A 26,971-nucleotide genomic window follows, 5' to 3' on the forward strand; every position below is an offset into this window, starting at 1 on the left:
CCTTCTCCCCACCCATCTGCATCACCACACAAGCTCATTTCAATGAAAATGATGTCAGTCTCTCAGCAAAAAGCCACTGAAAGCTTAGAGCAAGAGCACAGAATATCACCACTGAATTGATTCCATTAAGGGAAAGTAATGATTTATCAGACTCAGAGCCTGGAAACACAAAACAAAGTCCGTGGCAGAGCAGAGAGAAACTCATCATCAACCAAGCATGGAAATAAGAAAGCTCTCAGCCTCCCACAAACGAAGGAGTGAAATACTGTGATCATGCCAGCAAGGGGTTCTTAGAGATGTACAAAGAACCAGGAGGTAAGAAGACCAGAAGCTTCTTAGTGCTGGCAGGAAAACACAAGCAGCTCCCACCAGGTGGGATGAAGAGCATTAACACCCCCAAGGTGCTGTCCTGTAACAGCCTGTAACAAAACAGGTGCAACACCAAAAACCATCCCAAAGCCAAACCCACACGGCCTGGCCTTAAAACCAGCTAAACCCCATGTGAAGTAAGGATGCCAGCCCATCCTCAGGTAAGCATCCAGAGTGCCACAACACACGTAGAGATGGAGGCCCTGGAAGCTGTGCAAGGCTGGCAGGTGCTGGTGGCACGAGGTACCACCAAGGGCAGGGACCGAGGCAGCCTCCCTGTCTGCAGAGGTCAGACAGACAGGGGTGAGGAGGGTTACATTAACCCTGAGGTGCTCAAGTTCCTGCAGCTGATTTCTCCAGGAATGTGGGTCAGAGTTTATTGCAAGAAAGGAGACCTCCAGTATGTGTTAGCAGAAGAGGTGTTGGAAACAGGATCTCCCAGAAGTCCAAATTCTTGTGCAGCTACATACTGAACACCTGCTCAAGCCCCAAAAAAGTCAGGAGGAGCGATGACGGGAGGAGGGTGCCAGTGATGAGTTACTCAACTGTGAAAACATCTGCAAAATGACTGAAAATTAAAGGCAGTCCAGTATGAGAAGAAGAGAGTTCCATGATGGAGAAAACATTGCACTGCTTAGTTGCCTTCCTCTCCCTTTGTCCTGCCTTTAATTTAAGAAGCAAAGATGAAGTAAAATCTCCTTGGAAATCACACTGCATCTGACACAGTGGGGCCTTTGTTCCAGCCCCAATAATTTGTTTTTCCTATACTGCACACGGGAGCATGCTTAAATGTGTTGGATTTAATCACCTCTGCACAAATATCATCCAGGATCTCAACTGCTGTGTCAGATTTGCCATGTGAGACTCAGCTAAGACAAACCCTTCCAGGTGTCAGTTGCACAAGACCTCACCTGCTCGATATGGTCCTAGACCAGAGGTGAAATACCACTGCCCCAAAGATCCTGAGAGCACTTTGCTTCTCACCTACAGCCAGCACACACCTCAGCAACAAGCCTAATACAGCCTGGGCAGGCATCTGGCAACTCCAAGATGCTTATACACTTTAAAACTAACTTAGCAGGACCAGAGACAGGAAAGATGTGACCTTCCTGGTTAGTACTCAGTCCACACGCTGGCTGCTGTACCTCTGGAAAGCACAAGAGATCACAATTGTTACCCACACTTACGAATAAAATATTGTTTTTATTTTAGTGAAGCAACAAAGCTATTTACAGATACATTAACTATACATTCCAATTGAAAAATAGATTGTGCTCAAAATTGTTAAAGCAAGTCACACACAGTCTGTTAGGAACACAAACAGCCTCAAACCTCCCAATGCCTTCAGCTCCTGTCTGATCTCAGGAAATCAGTTCGTTTTGTTCTGAATTATTTTCTGCTGATTCTCAAGACATTCCTTCAGCTTGTCTTCAGTGAGCGTCAGCCTCTGCTCCAGGATGGAAACTGTCTGCAAAACAAAGTGAAAGCTGCTGTTGAGCTGCTCACAGACATACTGCACACTGTACTCTCAGTGCCCAAGAAGATGCTAAATTCACAGGAATATTTCGAGGTATTTCACGGCTGGAACTCCAGTGTCAGCATTTTAGCAGGGCAGAGCCCCACATGACTTCAGAGGGGAGCAGTAAAAGATGGTGGGCACAAAGTTCTCCTGCAGACAACACCAAGCACCCGTTTCAGCACTCGTGCTTTCAGACTGGGCTCTGCATTTCCTTTCCTGGACAAGTTCATGAGGCAGACACTGGAGAGCCACCAGACACATTTCTGCTAATGAGACACACAGATTTTAAACAATTTTTCTCAGTTATGGCTCTGAATTTACCCCTTTGCTTCCAGCTGTTTCCTCCCCTCCCTCAACATCGTGGGTCTGCTGTAATTAAAAAATTCAAAACTTGCTGGACAAGCACCATGAAAGGCAAGAAAACCTTCCCAGCCTAAGACAATGCAGCAGATGGAGGGGAAAAACTCCAAGTGGCAATATCTACCTCAACATAATGCTTGCATTTCTTTGTGTAATCCAGGTACCCTGCAAAAGATTGTTCTCTTTCTCCTCGAGCTGAAGTCATCATGTACAGGATGCACAGGAAGAACATTTTAACCACGTGGCAATAAAAGCTTCTGCTGAAAACCTTTTATTGATCACTCCAAGATAATCAAGGGCCCCAGCTATGCACAACCACTTTCAGCTTCCAGAGACACCAGAACAGCCGATAATGGGTGGTGATGATTTAATGCTTTAATATCCATAAACTTATCAGCAATGATCAATAGCTTCACATTTTGGGCATTTTTACTGCATAAATAACATCCTCTGCTAAAAACAAAGGATGTTCAGAACTTTGGACTTTAATAAAGTAATTCAAATAAACTTGGACAACCGCTGTTTGTATAGCAGTTATACATAGAAAGCCTTTTAATAGCGCATTTCGTAAGCACATCTCTAAGTGCCTGACAAAAGCAAGCAGGTCTCATTATCCCCATTTTACAGCTGGGGAAACGAAAGCACAAAGAGAGGAAATAGCTTGGCTAAGGCCACTTGAGACTAAGAAAAGTCTGCTGTAAAATGATTTGGGGAATGAGACAAGTCATGGGGGAGAAGAGAAAACAGACATAGTAAAAACAACAGCGGGCAGTAAGGCAAAGCCATCTTGCAAGACTCTGCATCAACGAATTCAGGAACGGCTGGAGGTTGTCCAGTGCATCATAATGCACCCTTTTTTCCTCCCTAAACAGAGTTCAAAGCTTATTTCTAATATATTTCTTATTTCTGACCTGTGACAAGGCAGAAGAGCCCTGCTGCAGCAGTAGAGCCCTGCTGCAGCAGTAGAAAGCTTCACCTAAAAGAATAAACCCTGCTTTGCCCAAATATTCTGTCGGCTACAGCACCAGCTGCATTTACGTTTTTCCTCCTCTATTTCCATCCCTTTGAGGCACAGGAATTGCAGCACACAGAGAACCAGAAGAAACATTGTGGAGCCAGCAGGTAACATCCCAGGTGCCCCAGAGCCAGAAGGTGCCCTCCCATCTATTCAAAGGAGAGAAGACTTAATCTTTTTCACATCCAAGCCATGCCATTGCCTAGTGACTGTCTTGGAAACCAGGAATAAAGCTACCAAGGGCAGAACACAGCAGGCTGAATGTCTACCAGGGGTTTACAGCAAAGATCTTATCCTTCAAGCAACCAGAGAATGAAAGCCAGTAGGGATCCTGGCTATTCTGTTTAAAAAATGAACTAGTAACTCACCACTCCATTAAAAAGAGGGAGAATGAAACATTGCATCAAATTTCCTTTAGACAGATAATCAGCTGAATGAATGTCCCAGTCACACTGCCCTGCCAGAAGCAATGCCCAGATCACTCGTGGTTCCTCTGTTCCATGATTTACTGCCACCATGATCCCATCAATAGGAGCTACTGCTACACACGGCACCATGAGACACAAGTAAAGCAGATTTCACAAAGTGTTGAATTTGTGAGAAAGCTGTAAGGAAAATGTTTATTGGAATGGAAATTGCATGTAAGTAAAAGCAGAAAACTTGCAGTAAGTATTTTTTGGAAACTAAAAGTGGAAAAGTAGCAGTCAGAAATGAAATTCAGGAAGTCCAAAGTAGGAATCAATGACTACAGTCCATTTAGACTTGAATATATGATGAATATAAATAGACAGGGCATCTGACATCCCAGGAAGGTAAGGGTAAGCACAAATACTGCCCAGCTGCTGTAAGTGCTATATTGTAACTTGCACAGAAAAGCTCCTTTATTAGCAGCTGAAAGTTTTACAATATTTCCATGTTGCTATTTATAAAGCAAGTCCTTCTCAGGAGGCAAATGAAACTGCACCTATTCAACTCCTGCGTGCTTTTGCTATGGCTTCTCAAAGATAACAAACGAGCAGTTAAGCCAAGGGCAAGAACACTGTTAGCCAGATTCAGTGAACATTCACTAGAACCAGGTTAGCACTCTGTGGCAGGATCTGGGCTTCCTGGTGTGTCAGGAATACAGTACATGTCTCCATTACACACCAGGGAGTAAATGCTGGATAATTTATTAAAGTCTTGGCTCAAATTGGCAGAAGGATAACAGTTTAGGCTTAAACGAGAAAAAAAATCAAACTATTTTTTAAGGAATATTTCTGACATTACAGTAATATACTGAGCATTACTGTGGGCACCAGAATAGAATACGGGAATTTTTCACAGAAAACTTAAATCACTTCTACCAACACTTCCTGCAACATTTGTCTTCATTTATCTTCAAAGACTCAGCACTGAAAAAACCCGCTCTTCTCTTTGGAAACATTAAAGAGAAACTACGGAGAAATAAAAATTTGCCTCCTATTTACTTATAAGTTCAGGGGAATATTCATTCCCATTCTCCCCCAGGACACCTAAAATGAGGCACCCAGTAGTCACACTTGCTTACCTGATGACAAGCCCCTTATCCGATTCCTCCATGTTATTTTTACTCCCTCAACCCAAATAACAGTGATTTGGGATGCTGTTCCAAGATGCTTTCATCGGTATCTTTTCCTTAGTCCCTCTTAAACATGTTTGATTAAGCAGCAGAGACAGTTAAAAAAACCACTGGCCTCAGGGCTGAAGCTTCTGCAGCAGCCCTGGAGGGGCTTTTGAGGAGGACAGATAAGAGGAACCAGGTGCTAATTGAATGCTGAAAGAAACCAGTTCTACCAGCACCAAAGGAAACCTGAACAGCAGAGACCAGAGCAAGGGAGCAGAGGTCGCCAGCAAGCCTCTGGAGCAGCCAGGGAGCCCCTGCCAGGAGAGATGCAGCCAGCCAGATGGCTGCTATTAGCTAAAGCAGGACTTAACCTGGAGCGGGGGGCAAGGCGGGCAAGGGCACAGCAGGGTGGAATAACTAATGCTCAACTCACCCCGCTAAGGGACACTCTGCAAGGCCAAAGGTGCAGCACAGGGCCTTTCCAGTACGCAGTCACAGTGGCTCCGAGTTAGCCATGCAATAGCACAGGGGACAGAGAACTGCCTGACTGACCACCAGTAATCAGGGAACCCCCCCAAAAAGTATGGACAGGGCAGTTCCTCAGATCAAGTAACAACAGCTTGGCTGAACCTACAAGGGATACGATCCTGCACAGTGACTGTGCCATCGATGAGCTCTTGGCTCTGCGCAGAAAAAATAGGACACTTGCACTTCTATTCTTGTTTATTCATAGCAGAAAATCCCTCTCTCCATTGATCTCAAAGGAGGCAGAAGTAGTTTTCTAGCTTTACTTAAAAAGATCCTCAAACGTTTGCTCCACTGGTTTTTCTAAGCATATGCTAAAAGATTTTGCAGAGCACTAACATATCAAACAGCTCAAGAAAAAACATTACTTCTGCCTCCTCAGATTTTTCTTTCCTATCTGACATCTTAATTTATGAAGACAGCATTTTCTTTTCAATTTATAAAGAAAGTTCACCCACAATGAACACACAAAAAAATGCAGAAGTTTGTAAGTTTCTGTACCCACAGTTTCTCCACTCCACTGTGTGCATCAAGGAAGAACTTAGGGATTGATGGTTTTTAAGAGGTCCATTGAAGACTACAGATGGCCCATGGATTTACAGAATGACACTTGTCAAGTTTGACCTGGAGTTGCAGGCTTAAGAGCTCTGCCCTCTGTAACAAGCATGGCCAGTGCTGGTGTATTTTCAAAGATGCCCTGCAGTAACTTCTTATGGTTTTCCCTAAAAGCAGCAATTTCAGAGCCCACTTTATTCCCAAATACAGCCAAGAAATACAAATAAACTGCATCATAAAAATGCTGCCTTAGCATCCAGGTGGTACCCAGGTAAATTAAGCTTGGGAGCCCTTTCTCTGAACTAATGCAATGAGTGAAACAAACTACCACAGGAAGGGTTTGCACGGGGGTAGCCTTACCTACACCTTTTACAGGAGAAAAAAAGCCTTAACTCCTGCCACTAACCACAGTTTACAACTCCAAACTGCAGCTGCACGATTGAAAGGCTGATGGGAGAACTTATGCAGGGAGAGTTGAAGCATGAACCTGTCTGGCAAGAACAGCTTCTCCTCCTCCCATATGGGTTTTGCCCCAACACACTCCACCTCAGCAGCTGCACTCGGGACCCCCAGAGCAGATCCCTGCTCCTACCAAGCACACGTAAAGGGAGCTGGGCTGCCCTCTTTGCAAATTGTAACTTAACAGCTTTGAGATGGCACCCAAGCCAGCTACCAACGTTCTGCATGCTCTGAAAGCATTCTCAGCAAGAGCTGGCAGTTTAGACTAAGTGAGGAGGTAAGTCTCATCTCACAGTAGAACAAGGCATGAAGCTTTCACAGCAATTAACGCTTTACGTAGCAAACGAATGCCTGCAAGCACCAGCCTTACTCCAGTGGTCAAAGCCTTAACCTCAGAGATCAAATATAATTAAGGTGGGTTTTGGTTTAAAATAAAATGTGGGGTGATTTCTAACAGAAATGATAGCTCCTCATGTGCATCAGACTAAAACAAGATGACATTTTAAATCAGGTCTGTAGCTCCTCACCATCTCAATGGCTTTGAAGGCAAACTCTAAGGTGAATTCTCACAAAGCCTATTTGCATAGAATATTTCACACCAGGCTGAGTTAGTGGGCGAAGACTCAGCACTACCCCTTTCTCTAACTCAACGCCATGAATTTTCCTGGGTTTACTTTGTAACATGCTTCAAATTCCACAAACTTTTATTATTGTTCCTACAACACACTTAGCTTCCATGTGGCTGGACAGGAACATCTTGATCAGTGCTGCTGTACAGCTCTGAGTCAGAAAGACCCACAAACCCCACAATGCAGGTGTTGCACATTCATCCAAGGTCACTGTGGGGTCACATGGATCACGAATCCATGACAATGCCTGCAGAAGGACAAAGGCCAGCACTAGCCTGGCCTCATCAGGATCCCCACACAGAGACCTGCTCAAGAAGTTGTGTGGCTAAACAACCTCTTTGTCTCTTCTCCAGGGCAGGGCATGAGAGCTCATAGTCCCATCCACCTCACTTTCTGCACATACCTGAATTACAGTTTACCAACCCTTTCACTAAATTATAGGAACAACTTTGGTGTAATGCACAGATCTCTTCCTGTGGTACTCAGCACAGCAACAAGTGATCCCTTGCAGTGCTCACTGTGCTTTTCACAGTAGGAAAATCACACAAGCATACCTGAAAATTCCAGTACCATCCAGTATTTGCCACAGCAAGCAGCACGGTCAGTACCAGTACCATAGTGATCCTGGGGCACAGATAAGGTTGTCCTTTGTATTAAATCAATCCCAGCTACAAAGATGAGCCACAGGCTCTGCCAATTTCATCCACGCAGGGTGGAGATGCAAGGCACATTAAGCCCCTTGCAACAGAGTCTTTCCATTTAAAGCCCTCTGACTAAAAATGTTTCATCACACCTTGCTGTTGCTTTAGTCTTGACAGCTGATCAGCCAAAGCTAAACTGATGGCACTTACATCAGATCCTGCATGTTTCTAGAAGGGAATGGCTGATGGCTTCTGTGCAGTTTCCTTGGTGCAGAGCTCCCAGACCTCTGGGGCTGGGCCAGCACAGCAAAAGGAGTCAGGAGACTTCCAGTTTCACCACAGAATAAAACACAGCCAGTCAGGATGAGCTCCAACAAAACGTCCAAGCACACACCATGACAGCAACTGCACAATACAGAGGTGAGAACCCCAAATGACCAGAGTCTTCCCCAAAACCACAAAGACTTCAAAGCCTTCCCATATCCATCCCTTGCCTCTGAGAGGATGCAAATCACTCACCTAAATGAACTCAGCTGCTGGTATCCAATAGCTGAATAACAATACATATTAATCTTCAAAGTCTGCTTGTGAAAACAAATTGTGGCAGGTGTTTAGTATTCCTTCCCATTGAAGGAAAATGGAAGGTGAAGGTCCTGTGAACATCCAAGGAGAGGATCAGCACTTCTGAAGGGCCAGCCTTCAGAGAGTGTCCTGCTAACACAGCAATATCCCTCAGAGCGCATTTAATTTAAGCAATCTTAGAAAGAAGAAAAATGTATTTGCATCAAGATTTTATAACAAGCATATTTTGGAAGTAAATTTCAAGAAAAAAAAAGTAGCTCTGCTCAATGACACAGAGGACTGGCAATAAGCAGGGTACTTAATTTGAGTGAGAGATCAAAGCTACTGAATCTCTAAGAGATGGGTCTGACTCATAAGAAATAGCCTCTATGTCCTTTAAATTCAGATTTAAAAACCAAGCTCATCTGACACTCCACAGATTTTTCAGATGAGAACTTCTTTTATTAGTGTTTCAGATTTCAAACCATTTCTCTTGGAATAAAAATTACTTGCAGGTGTTCTCTAGTATATTGGGTCCATCGGTAGTCTGTGGGTGTTCAGGTCTTGAGAGCAACACAGAAACCAAGATATTTGTGCACAGCAAAGGTAGAAGCACTTGGGACATGATCCCCACTCCAGCCAAATATTTCTTTTTGACTTGTAACTACTTGAAGTCATAAAAGCATATATTGTTCTAAACCAGTTGCTTAATTTACATTCAGTCCCTCTCAAAAGAGAGGACACATTCATCTCTCACCAACACAGGCTCGAGACCACATCTCAAAAAAGGAATAAAAATTTGATTTTACTTGTTTTCATTATTAAGTACTGGACACATTAACATTTTCAGCTTTAATTAAAAAGCAGTTCACTTGTGTCCAAGTCTTCTTTTATGCTAAAAAAAAATAATTTAGAAAAATTCTTCTCCCTCCCTCTGCCGGCACTTTTTTCTGGAGTGAAATAATCCTTTAATCTCACATGAGCTAGATTGTCCTTCAATTCAGGCTTTGGATTATTTTACAGACTTATCAAGTCTTCTCCATTTCACTGTGTTGTTTTTTCCCAGCTTCAATGCAAGATTAGTTTGGGGAAGCATATAAAGCCATTTCCTGTGGGTGGATTATTGCAGCTATTTATGAATTTTTACGCTAACCTGATTCTGAACTCCTCATTTGGAGAAGACATCTTCCTTCCCACATAAAACCAGAAGCTTTTGCCTCAGTGCCTGCTGACCACAGATGAACAGAGTGAACACAACAGCTGGAGGTGTTTGGAGTGAGGACAAGAGTACATTAAACTGGTTGAAGATGATCACTGCAAATACAAGTTTTCCACTGCAGCCAAGACAGTTACTCACAGATGATCTTTTCAGAAGGGCAGTTCAACTGTAAATGCAGAAAACGCACCTGAACCAAGCAAATCTTTGATATTTGCTACATTTTTGTTTCAGCCAAAACACACCTTTCTGTGCCAGGTTTATCCAAGAGAGAAAGTCACCTTGTTTTCCCCTTAAATTTAATAATTATCCCAACTCTTCATATAGGCACTGAGATACTGAGATCCAGTCTTCAATAAAAAAAATAAAATTATAAACAGTTTGCATTTTCCTCCTTTTCACATCTCTAAAATGCCAGTAGAGGATTTTTAAACTCTGAGACACTGACTAGATAATAAGCTGCAGGAAAGGGAGGAGCAAAGCATCAGTATCACACATTTATTACTCTCATCTTCCTCATTCCTTTGCCAGATGGGAATTGCCTGCTTTCCTACAGAGGGGAACCAGGGTTTCTAAGTAATCCAAAACTACTGGGAACAACTGGCTTATGTCCAGGTCTCAACTTCACTCTTCAAGGCAGCAGAATTATTAAGCATATGCTACTCTTCTGAAAAAGAGCCATGTAAGGCCAAACACAAACCACTTTTAGGAAAAAATATGAAGACCCTGTCAGGTCACATTAGACCACCTGCTTCCAAGTAAAACAAAAGCTATCCTGACAAAGCTTTGGGGAGGAGGAGGAGAAAAAGGTTTCATTGAATCGAAGACCAGTTGAAAGAAAGTTGCGAAAACCTTAAAGAATTAAATCATATCAACAACATAAGAATAAAGCTTAGCAAAGCTTCTGTTCACTCTAGTGGTTACTGCTAAATGTGATATACAACAGCCACGGGATTCTTCTGATCCATCTCTTTGATGAGAACAGAAGTGCCCAGCTGAAGGAGCAAATCTGCTCCAGTGTATCCTCCTGTGTGGGGCACACCACCTCCACAGCCTCAGGGATTGGTGACCGGCTGGAAGAGACCTCTGAATTGAACAAAAACAATCTCACTGAATCCAAGCACATGACACCTTATTCCATGTGGAAATCTACTGCCAGCAGAGGGAAGGTACTAATAATTGGTGATGCAGCTTCCAGCGTGGAGCTCAGAACAAAGCTGTGTGCTGGCAAGAGATGACAGCCCACAGCTGATGTCTTACTATCACCTCTTTCAGCAGAAATTGGAAGTATTTTCTCTCCTTCCCACTTCTACATGATACCAGGTTTAAACCTTGAAATGACAGCTACAGAAAAAATATTAGGAAAATAAATTAGGCTTGTATCAGCATAATTTCCCAAAGTAGTTTATCACAACTTTAACCTTCCCCACTGCTACTTTACATGATGGTAACAGTATTGCATCTACAACAAGAACAATGAACACAGGAACTCAAGATACCACATGAGAAATAAATCCAAGATCCCATGGAGATAACAGATTAAATTCCTGAAAAGCCCATGGACAGTTACATCAATACAAGGTTTCTGGAAATAACACATGTCCTTTCCCTTCAACTGGATGGTCCTGCTTATGCCCTTACAGTTCTCTTTAAACAAGCAACACTCAGGATTTTAACAGAACACTAGGTGCATCTTCAGCCCTTCTCCAAGAAGCAAAAATAGTGACACCTGTTATGTGTTATTTATGAAAGCTTCCTGTTGTTTTGAAGAAGCAGTGCTGTCCTCCTTTTTCAACAAGAAGTCAACAGGCCCGAAGCTGACACACACACATTGGTTAGAACCTACTGCCTGCAGTGAGCAGCACCCATTTGTGCTTTGGAAGAAATGCCTTGGAAAGACAACCAACCCCACAGCACCAGGCACTGCTCCCATTTCACTTGGATCTGCGCACACCACAGCTCCTACCAGAGCACACCTAATTGCACGAAGGAGGGGTAACAGCTGGAGCTGCATTCCAGAGCTGCACTGCCTTCTCCTACCAGCCATCAGCACTGGAAAAGCCAAAGTTCAGACATGCAAGCTGATGCCTTCCACATCTGCCTTGCCAGCTGCCCACACCCCTCCTCTTTGAGGTGCCTTCTGCCTTAGTCCAGGAATGAGGAATTCTTCCAGGCTCATTTGCTAATGCTTGTTTGGTGTCGGTTTGTGTCGCCGCTAAATATCAAAACCTTGGCATGAAAACAGCATGTCAGGAACCTGTACAAGTGCATTAAAATGGTTTTAATACAAGATACAACATACACAGAGTAGAACCAATGGGAAATTAAGTACTTCAAAGATGGTAAAAAAGCTACAAAAAAGGTAAAAGGTTGAAGAACACAGTTACTCAAGGCAGCTTTTTAGTTTTTTACTATTTCAAGACTATTTCCAATTTTATCCTATAACTTACTAATTTATTCCTCCCCCACTGATCTCAATTTCTCTTTCTGTTAGGTTTAAAACAACATTTAGAATTTTCTACAGTTACACAATATCTTCAACAGAGATACTTGCATTGCTTATATTTAGGTTAAATCCCACACATACTGTTTACTGCAATATTTGCCTCCTTTAAACACCTATGAAGTTGAAAAGGAGCCATTACACATCCATCATCAGAAATGTGGATGTGATTTACGTGATGAAAGATAACAATCACATTCCAAGCTTACTAGGGAGATGTAAAAACAATATTAAAATATTTTGTGTATACACTGGGTTGCGTTTTACTCACAAGTATGAGGGCCCAGTGTCACACAAGATTTCCCTCCCCTCCTCCAGTGTTCAGTGTTTTAAAGATCACAGCAAAAGTGCTTTTTTGCATTTCTGCCAAGTGAACTTAAATACCTTTTGGGTTTCATCCTACACTATTTTAGACTGCCTGTAGTTGTGGCATGTTTTTTAATCCCTAAATCAGCCTTCAATCTCCTAATGGGCGCTCCAACCCATCATCTTGCACTCCTTGACAAGTACTTTGACAAGTTAACTCTCTCAAGAGCAGAGAGCTAACTCAGACTACTAATCAGTATGTTCAATACCAAGTGTTTAAGACCTACTTGTTCTTACTCAGAAACAATATTTAAAGCTCACAGAAAAGCCCTCCCAACAGATTTTTTCCATCCTACCACCATGGTCTCAGCTACAGGAGACCTCCAATGTTTATCACCCCATGCTTTCTCCCTGATTCTCACATGCCTCAAAAAACCACAATGAAATTCAGGTCCAACTGACCAGAAACAGTATTTCTCCACAATGAGCAAGAAGCAGTTATTTAGTTAATCATAAAACACTTCTATTCCCAAAATCTTATTAAGTAAACATATTCTGTGATGATCACCATTCATGGCTGGTTCTGTTCAAGCATTGCTTAGTGACTCCAAGAAAGAACTGTTTGTTAATGTTTTAGCAAGGGATTAGTTGTTTGTAGCTGTGGGTGAAAAGCATGTTCCAGCTTTTCCAGAGGCACAGAAGGGCCCAGACTTGTTGATGGGAGAAGAATTCTGCAGAAATTGGACTGTGTAGGTGAAAGCTGGGTGGGGGAAAGGAGCAGGACCTGAACAGAGTTTACCTATGGGCTGTGGTATAACAGGGAAGAGAAGAGAGTCAGATTATTCACCAAAACAGAGTTCTTCTGCCAACCACTCCTTTAGGCATCACCTTAGATAAACCCTGGCTAACAGCACAGTCTATCAGAGCTGGCTCCAGCAGCATCTACTACACTGCAGCATAAAGGAACTGGGGAAGAGCAGGGCCTCAGCTGGAAGTCAGTGTGAAGGAACTGATAGAGGTAAGCTGAGAAGCAGATAATGAAAGACTTATCAAAATACTACTAAAAGCAGAGGTTTTGAACTAGCCATATTATTATTCTATGAAACTATTGCAAAACAGTCCCAATTCTTCCAGTCACAGGTACCTTTGTCATTACCAATTAAAAAGCAAACCATACCTGAGTCAGAACATCCAGCTGTCCCATAATATGCTCCAGGGTATTTGCAAGACTGGTCTCCTCCTCTTGCTGCTCATGGGTCCTACCAGAATCCTGAGTTTTTGTTTTCTTATGATGAATGCCACAATCCATTTCTGACTGTTAAAAAAATAAACAGACATAATCTGCTGTTGCAATGCAAACAACTGCACAGGGATTTCTGTTCCATGGAGGGTAAAGGACAGTTTATGCTGGGACAGTCTATGCTATTAAAAACAGGCAAAGGAGAAAAGGAATTGTTCTTGCCACAGCTGGTAAAGGAAAAGCTGCTGACTTGTTTGCCTGCTCCAGGTGGAGAGTGGTTTTGCTGTTTTCTGCGGGGGGGGGGAGGTTGTGTGTGCTTTTGTTTGTTTTTAAACTACCACCAGGAAAGGCAAACCTTAGATAAAAATCTTGAAGGAATCCTGCAAGGCTCAAGTTTTCTATGTGCAAAGAACTTTGGTGTGCTCTTGTGGCACATAGGCACAGACTACAGGTAAATGAAGACTTACTGGAGCTGCTTAAGGAAGCACTACATCCCAATGACAGGAATTAAGTAAGCTACCCCAGAGGAGTCTCATTATTTCACTCCAACAGTAAAGTTAAAGCCTCTCTCCATGTTTGGTAGTTGAAAGAAGGCAAAGACATTGTACCATAGTTAAGTTCAGCAGAAGCAAGAAGTTCCAATATGCACTGGAACTGTTCTGATTTAGTAATTTTAATTTTGTTTATATCTTGAACTGGTTTTCCTCCCCAACGAGATTAAGAACAAGTTTACTTTGAAGTTTCAACTGTTTTAGTTATGCAAGCTTGAATATTGCATTCAGAATAAATTAAGTTTGAAAAACACAAATAGATCTCTACTAAAGAACTTATTCTTGTTTCCTTTTCTTTCAAAACGGTATCTTTCTTGTAGAACAAACACTATTTGCATTGTTTATCTGCATTATTACCAGTAGAAGCAGTTCAGAGAAGTTTAACTAAAGGAGGTAGCCAACTGGTTAAGCAACTGCAGACTTCAGTTTCTCAATTTACACTAATGGACAAGATTTGAATCGCAAGCCAAGATCACAGCTCTCAAAACGTACTTCTCTGTGGCCCAATGCCTGGCGCAGCTCCATCCCATGCACTTATTACTCACATAAAGTTTACAAACCAACAAAGCGGCAAGGAATTCTGACAGATTGAAAAACAGTCTCTAAAAGTTCTTCCACATGTACTTTTTCTAGTAGAAATGAAGATTTGCCTCTGTCTCTTCTCTCCTGTGCAACAGCAGGAATGCATTTCTCACCAGCACAGAAATGATCTACCTGTTCCTCTCTGTATTTGAGGCCAGATGTGTGCAGATGTGCAACTAAACTGCAACAAGGCCTTAGACCAGCTCACATAACTTTAACCACCAAACTGTTCAGTACATCACGAAGATACATACACGCGTACAAAAAATTATATATATATTTTAAAAATATACACAAAACCCCTTGTGCTGCGGGGAGCCACTGACTGAGGCCACAGAAAGGCTCCCAAGGCTGAGATCCAGCTCAACACACAGGCAAAATATGCAATAAGTAGTACAAGGAGCAGAAATATGAGTACCTAGGGAAGGTGGAGACTGGAAGGGGTGAGGAAAAGAAAAGGAACAAAGAGGCTGCAGCAGTAGCAGCTTTGACAGGAGAATGCCTTGCTGCTGGCCACTAATTGCTAGTAGGAGCTGACCATCCTTTCAGACCCTGCCAATCAAACCATCCTCCTCCAGCCAAGCTTCACATGGCCAGTTTTGCATAAGGAGCAGGAAAGAAGGGAAAGGTTTAAACGACACATAGAGCCACTGCTCCACAGGGATCACTGTGCTCCACCACAGGCCAGGGATGCAGCTGGGTATCAGGTGGTACCAGCCACACCAGCCTCTGCTAATTTCCTTCCTCCCACCTGCTTGAATAATTTGTATTATCTACAAGCCCTCAGCCAACAGAGCCCACACTTCAGGTCACACAGATCTGCCTCAGCATGGGAGCCACGCTCCAGCTACTCCTGTGCTGCAGGGAGCCCAAGAGCCACACATTGCTCACCGATGCAGTGACTTTATCAACTAAAATATGTTCTTGCAGAGATGAGATCAATCCAGTTTTAAAAACCTGCTATTTGCTGCTTAAATTTAAAAGTGAAAACAAACAAAAACCACAAACCACTGCTTTTCAATGGGTAACTAGCATGAAAAAACATTTTCTTTCTATTTTAAGGCTGACTAGCTTATGTTGATAATGTAACTTCAGGCCAGTCAATCATGGCACAGCAGAAATTTGAGTGAGCTAACACTGCATACAACCTGCACTTAAAAACCCCAAATAATGATGAGCTATCCTCTTCAAAACCCATTAGAACAAGCTGACTCACAGAGCAGAAAAATGACTGTACCAACAGATTTTCTCCATCTATCTTTACAGCATATGTCAGACAGCTTTTCATAAAAAGCTTCGGGGGTTTGAACTCAGAGTCTATATTCTCTTTGCTACAGTTCACAAAGTTTAGGAGTCTGGCAAGGGCAATACTGCAGAGATGGTCCCACACTGATGCTTTAGGGGTCAGATGGTCCCTCATCATGTCAAGCTGAAGCCAGAGCTGTCAGATGCCACATTCTGCTGCTCACCTCACAGGCTACATACCACCCCCACAAAAAGCCAAGTAATCTACCTCCAGTAAGGCCATGGGGGCTCCTGAAGGCAACAGCCCCAAGAATAGAAATATATCTACATTTAAAAACAGAAGCATGACAACATGGCATACTGTCCCATTTCAAACACCACAGCTGCTTGAAAGGCTCCTTACTGCTCACCATCATCAAGATAACACATAGCTACAGCCTCCAGCAATGAGGGTCTGAGTTAGTGCCTCTGTCTAAACCAGGGACACAGCCAGCCAGGAAATAAACACTGTGACAGTGGGTCACAGCAGTGACTTCCAAAAAGGAGGCTTCCAACTGACCAAGGTCTTTGACTATTCGGTTCTAGGAAGTGTGTACCCAGCTGAGGAAGAACCAAATCGCCTCCACACTGAAACATTATCAAATGCTGTAAAAGCAGACTAAATCAGCTGCTGTTCCCAAGAATGAACAAGAAAACCCTTAGAGACCAAACTACAGACACCCTTCTCCTATGACAATCTATATCATGTGGTGAGCCAGCCACCAGGGATTTAAATTCTAACAGATTTAGAAAAACATCGCAAAAATACATAATTGTGTCAGTTTCAGTACCAATGACCATCATAATTACAGGCAGAGACACCTGTGCTCTCATCTGACTCACCTGTGGGTAAAGTGCCAGCTGAATCCTGGGGACAGGCACCAGAAACAATGGCACTGCTGCAGAGGTTTAATTCATTTCAGAGTTCAAGTGCGCGATTTATTTGGCACAACCAAACAAATGTCTTTGCCATTAAATATCTTATTACAACATCTGCGTATTAAGCACTGGGAGTAGAGCAAGGAGCAGCTGAACATTAAAGGAAGAAGAGATGAGCAGTTTCAGAATACAATACAGCTCTCAGTGACAAAAGGAAAACAGAAGTGATTTATTTATAGCAACCACTTAAAGACAGCACAAGGCAACTACTTGGGGGAAGGGGAAAATTAATCAGCCTTCATTCCAGAGGTCTCTTACTGAGCCTCTTATGAAAATTGTTCTGGCTAAACAGCATCCTGGCCATAATTACAGTGCTGATCAGGGGGTGGGGGGCAGGTATGAACTACACAACACATGTGCAGCCATTGCAAACTGCAAGAGACGACTAAAAAATGCCGTTTTACTTCTTAAATGGTGATCCTCAGGAGACATATTGATACAAACCACCTACCTCAGTTTTACACCTACTAATAAAATGTAGGATTCTTATAATTCAGTCCAAAGGAAATATTTCTTTTCCCTTCTCCTCACCTCTCTCTACTGGATGGGAAGAACTGAATGGTGTGAAGGGGGTAGGTTCAGCTCCACCTTTAAGTCCCTTTCAGTTAATTAACACAGTGTATTTACTCTTTTGAGGGTTTTGTGATTTGGTGAGGTTTTTTTTAAGACAGTATGATGCTGCCAAGAATTAATTTTCAAGTATCTAGAAAGACAGCACACCCCTTAAGCAACACATACATCCAATGTGTTCAGTTCAACACAGATCTTCAATATATTAAAATTCCCTAGAGCAATCAAATTCACTATCTTAGCTGAAAAAATTCCCCTAAAAACCCCCAAAGGTGGCGTACACAGTTCATCTGGACCCTAATTCTACTAATCCAAAGAAGAGAGAAATATCTTTAAAAGTCTGCTCTGAGGAGTCATTTTCACCACAGGTAAAGAGATACTTTAAACGTGCTCCAGAAGAGCAACAGTGACATCCAGTGGAAGCATGTCAGCTTCAAGGTAAGCTCCACAGGAAGGTCAGATGGAGTACACCATGCTAGATGGGAGGGCTCATGAAAAGCTGAGACGTAACCTCAGTTTTCCCTGCTGCACACAAAATATCATTGACTGAGCACGAGCACATTTCTCTGGTCTGGAAAAGCATCCCCTCTTCAAGGCAGTACTGAAATTTCTGGAGCAATCACATTCTTCAAAACTTGCATTACTCTACATCTACTGTCCAGACCAGCATAGAGTAACAACTCAATTTAGAATACAAGTTAAATTAGCTTTGTGAAACAATGTATATGACCATTTATCTGTGCTCAACTCTTATGTCAGAATTCAAACTGTAATAATGAAGGGAATTTGGGAGGGAGAGAAAGAAAGGGGAAGGGAAGTGAAAAGAACATTACTTACCTTTTATTTTTGCTTCAGACAAAAGGTATATTGGGTTTGATGCAATTATTTACGCAGAACCCTCCTCCCTATTGGTGTTAATAAAAGCCAGTAAAATTTGGCAGCTCTACTGTAACAGCCATGTTTCACCATAGGCTAATAAAGATTAACTTTCTGATAAACTCAGGAAGAAATAAGAGTTACTAGGGACATCTCAAACCCATTTAAATCCCAAGGCACTCTTGTGCCAAAGCCTAAGTGAAGCACTGGCAGAAGGAGGCGGATGAAGCAGGCTTGTGTATTTTAAGTGATACAGCATCAGAGCATCCAGCTCTGCTGACCAAAATGCCCGGGAGGACAGGAACAGGGAAGAGCTAGTGGCCAGCTAAGGTACTCAAAAATGTACAAAACAGCCTGTCCATACAGAAAAGGAAGGACTAGGACTGAAATTTGGATTTGCTTGCAGAAACACCAGTATCCTATCTCTGCAAGTGGACCCTGTCTGGCAATCTCCAGACAAGAAATGGTCCTCACCAGAAGGGAAAAGCTGTTCCACTCCCATGTTTCAGTGACCTTGCTCTGTGGTTCACTGTCTGTTGGTCCAGTCTACTTACCCCTATAGTCTGTAAGTGTCACTTTTAAACCAGGACAGACAGTAGTACCCTCAGTTTCAAGGCAACACTGAAGACAAATGGGAGTTTGGCACATATTGCATTTCCAAAAACACAAATGGTATTCATGTGAAGAGCGAAATGAGAAATAGTAATGCCAGACATTGAAAGCCCAGTGACAGAAGAAACTTAATGACTACCAATTCTTAAAAAAAAATAAAGCAAGTCTACATTTCTTGAGAAGGAAAAGCTCAGGGTGGCCTTCAACATTTTAGATTTGTGTTTCCTGCTTGGCTTAGGCCTTTTATCTCCCTTAACCAATTTTCCCCTCCCATCAGCCCTAGCGTTTCTTTAGGAAACAGGAAGAGGTCTTCCAGAATTCAGTATGGAATAATTAAGCTTTGTTGCACAGGTGATGCTCAACTGTCTAACATTGCTCCTGGAGAATAAGAACAATAAAAATTTCAAAGGAATGCTCTTATGTGGAAACAAGCCATGATAGGAACAAAAACGTAAGTATGAAAACCATTGGTAAGAAATGTCACCAAGAATTGAACTACTTCTTTCTGGTCCCGTTTTTTGGAGAAAAACTCCCAAGAAAAGGCAGCCAAACATCGGAAAAAAGTGTTTATTCTCAACCTTGGGTTGTCCAGCTACAGGTTCTTTTACACCAAAAGCATCAGCCTCCAAGGCAAGACAAACAGTGATCTCCTGAAGTGGGAACAACAGCTTCCAGCTTATTCCCTTCATCAGAATAAATTGCCTTTTTCCACTGAATTGAGTAAATATACCCCGTGTAACATACAAATCTTGTGCATGCCTACTTTGTTACTTATATACATGTATAAAAATGCATGCCATGTATATGTAAATGCAGACACAGACACGCACTTGTTATTACTCTTGAAGTTTGAATTTTAGCAGAAAAGTTTGAGATCTTAGAAACTTTTAAAGCTTAAGCTAATTTCATCCATCTTCAAGCTGGCACAGAACTGCAACTTGAAAAAAAACTTTAAAATCTTGCCTCCATCTCATTTCTTTGAATTATGAGTCAAGCATTAAAACAAGCCACATACAGCAGCAACCTAAGTGGGAGAATTTACATTAATTAGCCTGAGATGCTGAACTTAAAAGGCAATTTTTATTCTGACCAATAATGACTTGTCAGGACTTGCCTTATTGTTCCAGAGTCTAAGAACAAATCTATTCACTGTAAGATGACAGAAATTAAAAGCTGATCCTCTTATTTCTGCAAGAAATCCTGTCAAACCAGAACACAAGGGAAAACAGTTGTAGCAGCACAGCTGCTCCCATCCACTACCAGGCAAAGCTCTTGCAGGTTGCTGCAGTCATTCAGAGCCCCTTGGAAAGCCAAGCTGAGGGGGCTGCCTCTTCATCTCTCTCACGTCCTTCGCCAAGACACTTGTCCTGTCTCTCCATGCCCTTGTCCAAACACCCTCTACAGCTCTTCTTGTAGTAGGTACCAGAAGGGGCTCTAAGGTCTCCCTGAAGTCTTCTCCAGGCTAAACAATCCCAACTCTCTCAGTCTGTCTCCACAGCAGAGGTACTCCAGCCCTCTGATCATCCTCATAGCCTCTTCTGGACCCACCCCAACAGGTACACATTTTTGTCATGCTGGGGCCCCAGAGCTGAAGGCAGCACTGCAGGTGAGGTCTCACCTGAGCAGAGCAGAGGGGCAGAATTAACTCCCTCAACCTGCTGCCCATGGGGCTTTGGATGCAGCCCAAGACACGTTTGGCCTTCTGGGCTGCAAGTGACCCACTGCTAGGTCATGTCAAGCTTCTTGTCAACCAGCATCCTCAAGTCTTTCTCTTCAGGGCTGCTCTCAATCTCTTTTTCTCTGTTCCTGTTGAACATCTGTCCCCTCACAAAACAATCACAAGACCACACCTCAAAACAGGCTTGGGCAAGTGGGCTTCTTTCAATAAAAGGAGAGGCAGCTATGGGTAACCACCTGCAACCACCCTGCTTGGGAAGGATGTACAGAAGAGCTCCCATGATCAATCAGAGCAAGACTCCAGCTCATCCCTACGAAGTTTCCGCTTAGACAGTCAAGTAGGATAGAGAACAGTGGAAACATCTGGAGTACTCATCACACTGTTGTTCTTTTAAGTAAATAATCTACCTACCTATTCCAGGAGGAAGGCAATTGTGCACCAGACTAAAGCTTCCTAGAGTGGGAATCCTCCAAAAAGTAAGGTGACAGTAGATCAGGAAAAATAATCACTTTGCAGACTACATCCTCGCTGTAGGCTGAAGGCTGGATCCCTGCTCTTGAATACAGGATGCCTCCCTTACAATGCTTAAAATTAAATAAACAGAAGGGGGTGGAGAAGGTGCAAACAAAAACCCACGTTCACATCCCATCGCAAAGAGCTGCAGCTCTATGCAATGAAACTGATTCCCAGGAAGGAATTTCACAACAAGTTAAAAAAAAAGGTATAACAGGATTTGTAAGCATTAACAAGTGCCAAAATTAGATAGTTACCAATTTGGAAGCCAAAAGGTCAAAAAAAGAGGCACATCTGGCCTATGAGTAATTCAGAAGGAATTTGTTTACACAAGGACAGGCTGACAGGATGAACTGCTGCAGTCAGCACGAGACCATGGGCTGAGCACAGGAGGCACCCGAGGTCACCACACAAACCCAACCAGCAAAGGAGAGAGGTGGAGTCAGCTCTGGACATTCAGTTATGGGCCTCAGAAAACTTTATGATCAGATCACGTTTTCTGGAATTTGCCTCCAATCCTATCCCACAGGACTATTTTGGAAAATTTACCCTTGAAGAAATAAGCACAGCCCAAGGCCTGGAGAAAGCTCTAAACCCAGCAGTGTCAAAAGAGCCTAAATGTCCATCTTAGCCGAAAGACACATTTGAAGAGTCACAGGCTACTTGTTTCAAAGTCCTTTCTGCTGAAGTTCTGCTCTTACCAAGCCTCTCTTTGTGAAGATGAGCTATGCCTACAAATCTGGTATCTCCACAAGTGAGTGCCATTTAACTTCATAGGAGCTAAGGCTATGTAAGACGTTTGTGCTCCTGAATTTCACAAGAGCTGAAAGACTTCTTGGCAAGAGAATGTCAGAGGACAGTTCTCACTTCTGCCCATGTCTCCCAAATTGCCCCACTAAGGGATTACCTCTTTTTGAGTCTGTCTGCACATCCACTTATGTGAGCAGGTCTCAGAATCCTACCAGGAGCTGAAAATTTAACTTTTCATATATTCATATATTCAAGTTCTGTGGTTGCAGAATTTACAGCTGCAGTGACAGGAGAAACATTTCCCCATCACCTGTAAGCTTGTGTTCTGCTGTAGCTCTTACCTCTCGCCAGGATACTCCTAGTTTGAGATAAGCAGACCACACACACAGCCTGTGCATTTCACTGCCTTTTGGGCTGAAGCCCTCACGCCTCCAGTTGAAGACAGCTTTGCTTCTGAGGTACCTCAGCACAAGCAAGTTTTAAGGTATTTTTCATTAGAAAGCCATGTGCAGAGGCTGAGGCTAAAGTCTCCTCATCAGCCTCCTCCTTTGCAAAGTAATATTTCACACAGAGTTACAACATGCCTGCAGAAGGTTTATGTTTAAACCTGAGCAAAAAATCTCTATACCAATGCATATTTCCTATTTTCCATAATATTTCACAGAAAAACAGTTTACCCACTTAGCTTATACTACAATGCTTTTATTCACAATTTTCAGTGTTTATCTAAACACCCAAGCACTTTCTAACCATCCACGTGACATCAACCATTCAGCATTGCTGTGACATTTGACCAAGCACAGCCTTCCCAGAATTAGCCAACAACAGCAGCAAATCTGTCCCATAATAAAACAAGTGTTCATGCACACTCATGTCAGCTGTAACCACACATGCAAAGCCTTCCTTGTACTTGTAAAAAAAAATAATCCACCACCAAACCCCCAAAATAAAACACATTATCTGCCCTCTCTGGAAAAAATAGATCATATGAGGAACGTTTTCACAACTTATCAGAACAGTGAACACGTCCTCTGATCTGATCCTGCACAACTCTTCACCCAGACAGACCCAAATGCTTACCGTTACTGACCCCAGACAAGCGCAAGAGCCTGTATTTTTGAAATCACATGCAAAGTCCATACCTCTCATTCTGATTTTCCTTTAAGTCCTCACCACTTAATACTGCAGCATAGAATATGAATTTACCCTTTAGATTCTAGATCAAAGCAAGCACACTCACAGGATCAAGGCACAGGACTGCAAGACTTCATTTCTTCTCATCAGCTTCCCACCGCACACACCAGGAGTGCTTGCCCTGAACTTTGGGTTTCAAGGTGATTATGCAACACTTTAAAGTAACAATTGTTAGCCTATAATTTAAGAGCAAGCATTTATTGCAGAGGTACTACTTCTGATCTAACATTTACAGTCTCACATCTATGCTAACACACTTAGAACTCACTTCTGACAGCTTTAGTGGCTTATCACGCCTTTACATCTACGCTTTTACACCATAGTCATGACTGCAACTCCTGCCCATGGTGTCCTTCTCTTTCATTTGCATTAGTCCTTGCACAGATCAGTTCTACTTTCAAAGCAAGCTGCATCACCCAAGCCTCCTATATTTACAGAAAACACAAGCAGGTGGGCAGAGCAACTTTGAAGTTCATGTCTATTGTTACAAACACGTCCAATACCCTGATTCATACCGAACTTGACCCAACTGCCTGAGAAACCAGCATCTTCTAAAGCCTCCAGTCTCCCTCTGCCTATGGAAGTGAAAATTGGTTTGGAGCGAGTTTGTTTTCAAGCTCACCAACCTTGACAATTTTTCATGACTCTTATGCCACAGCTTATTTAGGATTGTTTTTTCTTCCTATTCAACTTGATGACAAACTAGTTTTGATGTCTGTATTCAGTTATTCTTTCTTGCATGTTAGTCAGCTTCTCTCCATGAGAAACCAGATACTGCACTGAGTGGTTTTACACAGCCACTGTTTTCATTAATATCTGTGCTTTCACAATGCTTAACAAAAAAATTATACAGCTACACAGCATTATAAGCTCTCCTTGGAAAAATATTCTCATGGACCTAAGGGTGAAAACAGGTTCAAGATGTGTCAAGAATAGTGTTCATGTATTTTAGGGGTACCAAAACCAAATAATAACCTCTATGTCTATTTTAAATGTAATTAAATCCTGAAATGTCTGCAAAATCTCAGGATTATTCAATAGGCAGAATCCTGGCACACTAACACAGCAGTAGAGAAAGAAGGAGTAGGTTCACTTTTCATTGAAGGAAAAGGTGACCTTGGCATGAAATCAAGATCTGCAGGTGGGAGCTTCAAGTCTGAATTTGACGGGAAAAATAACTATCTCAACTACCCAAAACCCACCAAAATAAGCAATTCACTATTAAAAAAGCAAGCATTTGGCTCTAAAAAAGAAAGAAATTAAAATACAGTGAAATTTAAGTCTTGCAGTGAGTTGTAGGAGCAATGGTACTCTTAAAGAGCCCAGTATGATGTATTTCTAAAAGATACAAGACATGACATTCAGTTGAAAGGCAAGAGGAGACTGACATGAGTGTACAAGTTACTATGGAGCCAAGATTTTCATGCTCAGGTTATACTTAAAATAGCAAACGAAGCCATTTTCAGAGATATCAGTTTCTTTTTAACAGCAAAGAACATTTCAGATCAATTCTAAATTTAATCTTAACCTAGGGTATTCAAAACAAGCTCTCAGAAGACATTATTTATTCCTCTCCTCCTAACTTTAGCAATTTTAATTTAATTTAATTTAATCCAAGGATATAGTACTAGCTATATTTTGCAGCTCCCATGCTGCATGCCCAAGCCAAAGCTTGCATTTGGGTGGCAGTTCAAAAAAACTCCTTTGAAGTAATTTAGGACCCCAAACCAAAGTATGTTTCTGCTGCATGATTGAGCATGGACTCACTTCTCCCTCTGCAAATACACAGCACCTGGTCCAAACCAACACATTACACCTCAGAATACAAAGTGCCCTGTTTCCTACAGGCTCAGAGCATCAGAAGAGCAAACCCTTGTCAGCCACCAGCACATGACACACATTTGCCTGTCAGTAGCACACAAACAGCTGGTCCCAGCAGCATCCCTTGGATGTTTGGCCAGGTAAACCCTCTTCCACAGGGGAATAGTTTTTGTTGGAGGGATAGATGTTCAGGGTGGTTAGTCATTGCTCTATGGATTTGTTCAGCAGCTCCCTTCAATGGACATCTTAAGAGGTTTTATAATGAAGAACTAAGTTTTAGAAGAGCTCAGGCATTTTATTCCTTTCTTTAAATTACTACTGGATAATATGCTCTGGCAATAACAGCAGCACAGGAGAGGGTGAATTTACCATCACCTCCCATTAGCTGACACCTTGTCTACATTATTTAAGCCATTCATTGGCATGTTACAAACCAAAAGAGGTATTTTTCTCCCAGAAAGGATTTGCCTCTGCTGCATTTCAGCCCAGTATTACACTGTGCCATATTTTAAATTAAAACAGATAGAGTTCAAAGCTAGACCAGTTCAACAGGCTAATAAACAAAGAGGTCATTGGACTGATAGTTTCATAGCCTGCATAACTTTAGAGTTAGAACACAGGAGGGGAGGAAAAGGAAGAAGTCAGATTTAGCCAAAACCAGCCAAGGATCAATAAACACTTTCACCTCCTCCTTCCTTATGTGACTGCTTCCTCCCATGCTCTCCCACTAACCCAGCACTAACCAACCTCTGGTTTTGTTTGCTTTCTTTACACAGCACTCCACATAGTAGGGCATCAGGCTTAGAGCTGCAGACTCAAATCTTGTCCATCCCAAAACATTACGGCTATTCCAGTATCTCCAGCAATGGACTGAAGTCATATGAAATAAAAACACCACTGTTTTTGAGAGATAACGTAACATCAGTACCCCAGTAAAGATCTAAACTGATATGGTCAAAGACACTGCCTCAGAGCAAGAGATGTTGGCTAAAAGTTTACCCTTCAGCTGGGGTAATGCCACTTATGCACAGACCCCACAATTCACAAGGAGCCTTTCAGCTTACAGCTCATGCTGAACAAGACTAACCAAAAACCAGCTACGGTAATAACATACAGCAGAATCCTGTTAAGTGCACCCAAATGTATCAAAAATATCCAGAGACTGACAAGACAAAACAAAGATGTTTCAATGAATCATCACAAAAATTACAGCTTGTACGGGCAGTAGCTTTAAAGGGTCACTTTTGTAACAGCAAACATCAGTTCCACTTAGATCAGTGCATCACTGAATTACTCAGTTGCTGGATTTATCCTCAGGTACAGTCAGAACTCAGAGGTCTCAACACATGATTCAGGGAACAGATATGAACTAATGTCTCCAGGTATTCAGGAAAGAAGCTCCAGTACAATATGTCACCTATTTGTCATGTGTGACACCTACACACAGCAATATTTTTTTGTCTTTGCTGACTGTCAGTGAAAAGGTATTGTGAATTCTATTTTCAGGACTGACACCAGCCTGAAGGATTCATATCAGCTAGCAAAGCCAACTTCAAATGTTGCTCTTTTTTTTTTCAACATCTGCTCTTTTTTGTGAACTATCATTCATGTCATTATGAACCACACATTGTTAAACAGGGGTTGTTACTAAAAAACCACATCTATACACGCACTAAGTTTATCTTCCTTTTAAGATCATTATACATCATTACCCTATGAAGTAAGTACAGTTAAACAAAAACAAATAATACAAGGTTAGTTAAAAAACAGGTATCTTGCAGCTCAAATAAATAGCAGGGAAGGATTCAGTCACTGAGTCACACACTCTCAAGCTGCACAAAGCGTACTGAAAAGGAACTCTCCACAATTACTGGTCTCTGACCTACCCCAGTGCCATGGGTCACATCCACACTGCTGCCATATTTCTGGGGTTTCACTGCATCACCATAATCAGCTGCATCAAAGTTAGTCTTCCACACCATCACCTGCAGAAGAAAGTTAACTGCATTAAAATTTTCTATCTAAGTTTGCTTATAGGTCAATTTTTTCAACCCTTCAGAGAAAAGTCAGCAGATCCACACAAAGTTTCCCTAGAAGAGCTTTGCCATTGCTTAGATTAAG

General features: G+C 42.2%; 1 protein-coding gene across 16 annotated transcripts in view; it reads right to left on the reverse strand.

Annotated features, from left to right (window-relative positions):
- POC1A (POC1 centriolar protein A) overlaps positions 1–26,971 on the reverse strand; it is an 89,851-nt gene that overhangs the window by 43,556 nt on the left and 19,324 nt on the right. For 14 of the 16 annotated variants that reach the window (XR_002043456.3, XR_002043453.3, XR_002043455.3 and 11 more), the window contains exons 9-11: positions 26,737–26,835; positions 13,418–13,555; positions 1,702–1,837 (exon numbers count right to left, since the gene is read on the reverse strand). Coding sequence is in view for 1 of the 16 variants with exons in the window: in XM_010389975.2 (XP_010388277.1) it covers positions 1,739–1,837; positions 13,418–13,555; positions 26,737–26,835 (336 nt within the window). In the remaining 15 variants the exon portion in view is untranslated. Of the gene's footprint in view, positions 1–1,552; positions 1,838–13,417; positions 13,556–26,736; positions 26,836–26,971 lie in introns of those variants that run through there. The other 2 variants (XM_010389975.2, XR_002043458.3) reach the window with 2 other exon arrangements.

The sequence above is a fragment of the Corvus cornix genome, chromosome 12, assembly GCF_000738735.6.
Source record: "Corvus cornix cornix isolate S_Up_H32 chromosome 12, ASM73873v5, whole genome shotgun sequence".
In the NCBI taxonomy this organism is placed as follows: Eukaryota; Metazoa; Chordata; class Aves; order Passeriformes; family Corvidae; genus Corvus; species Corvus cornix.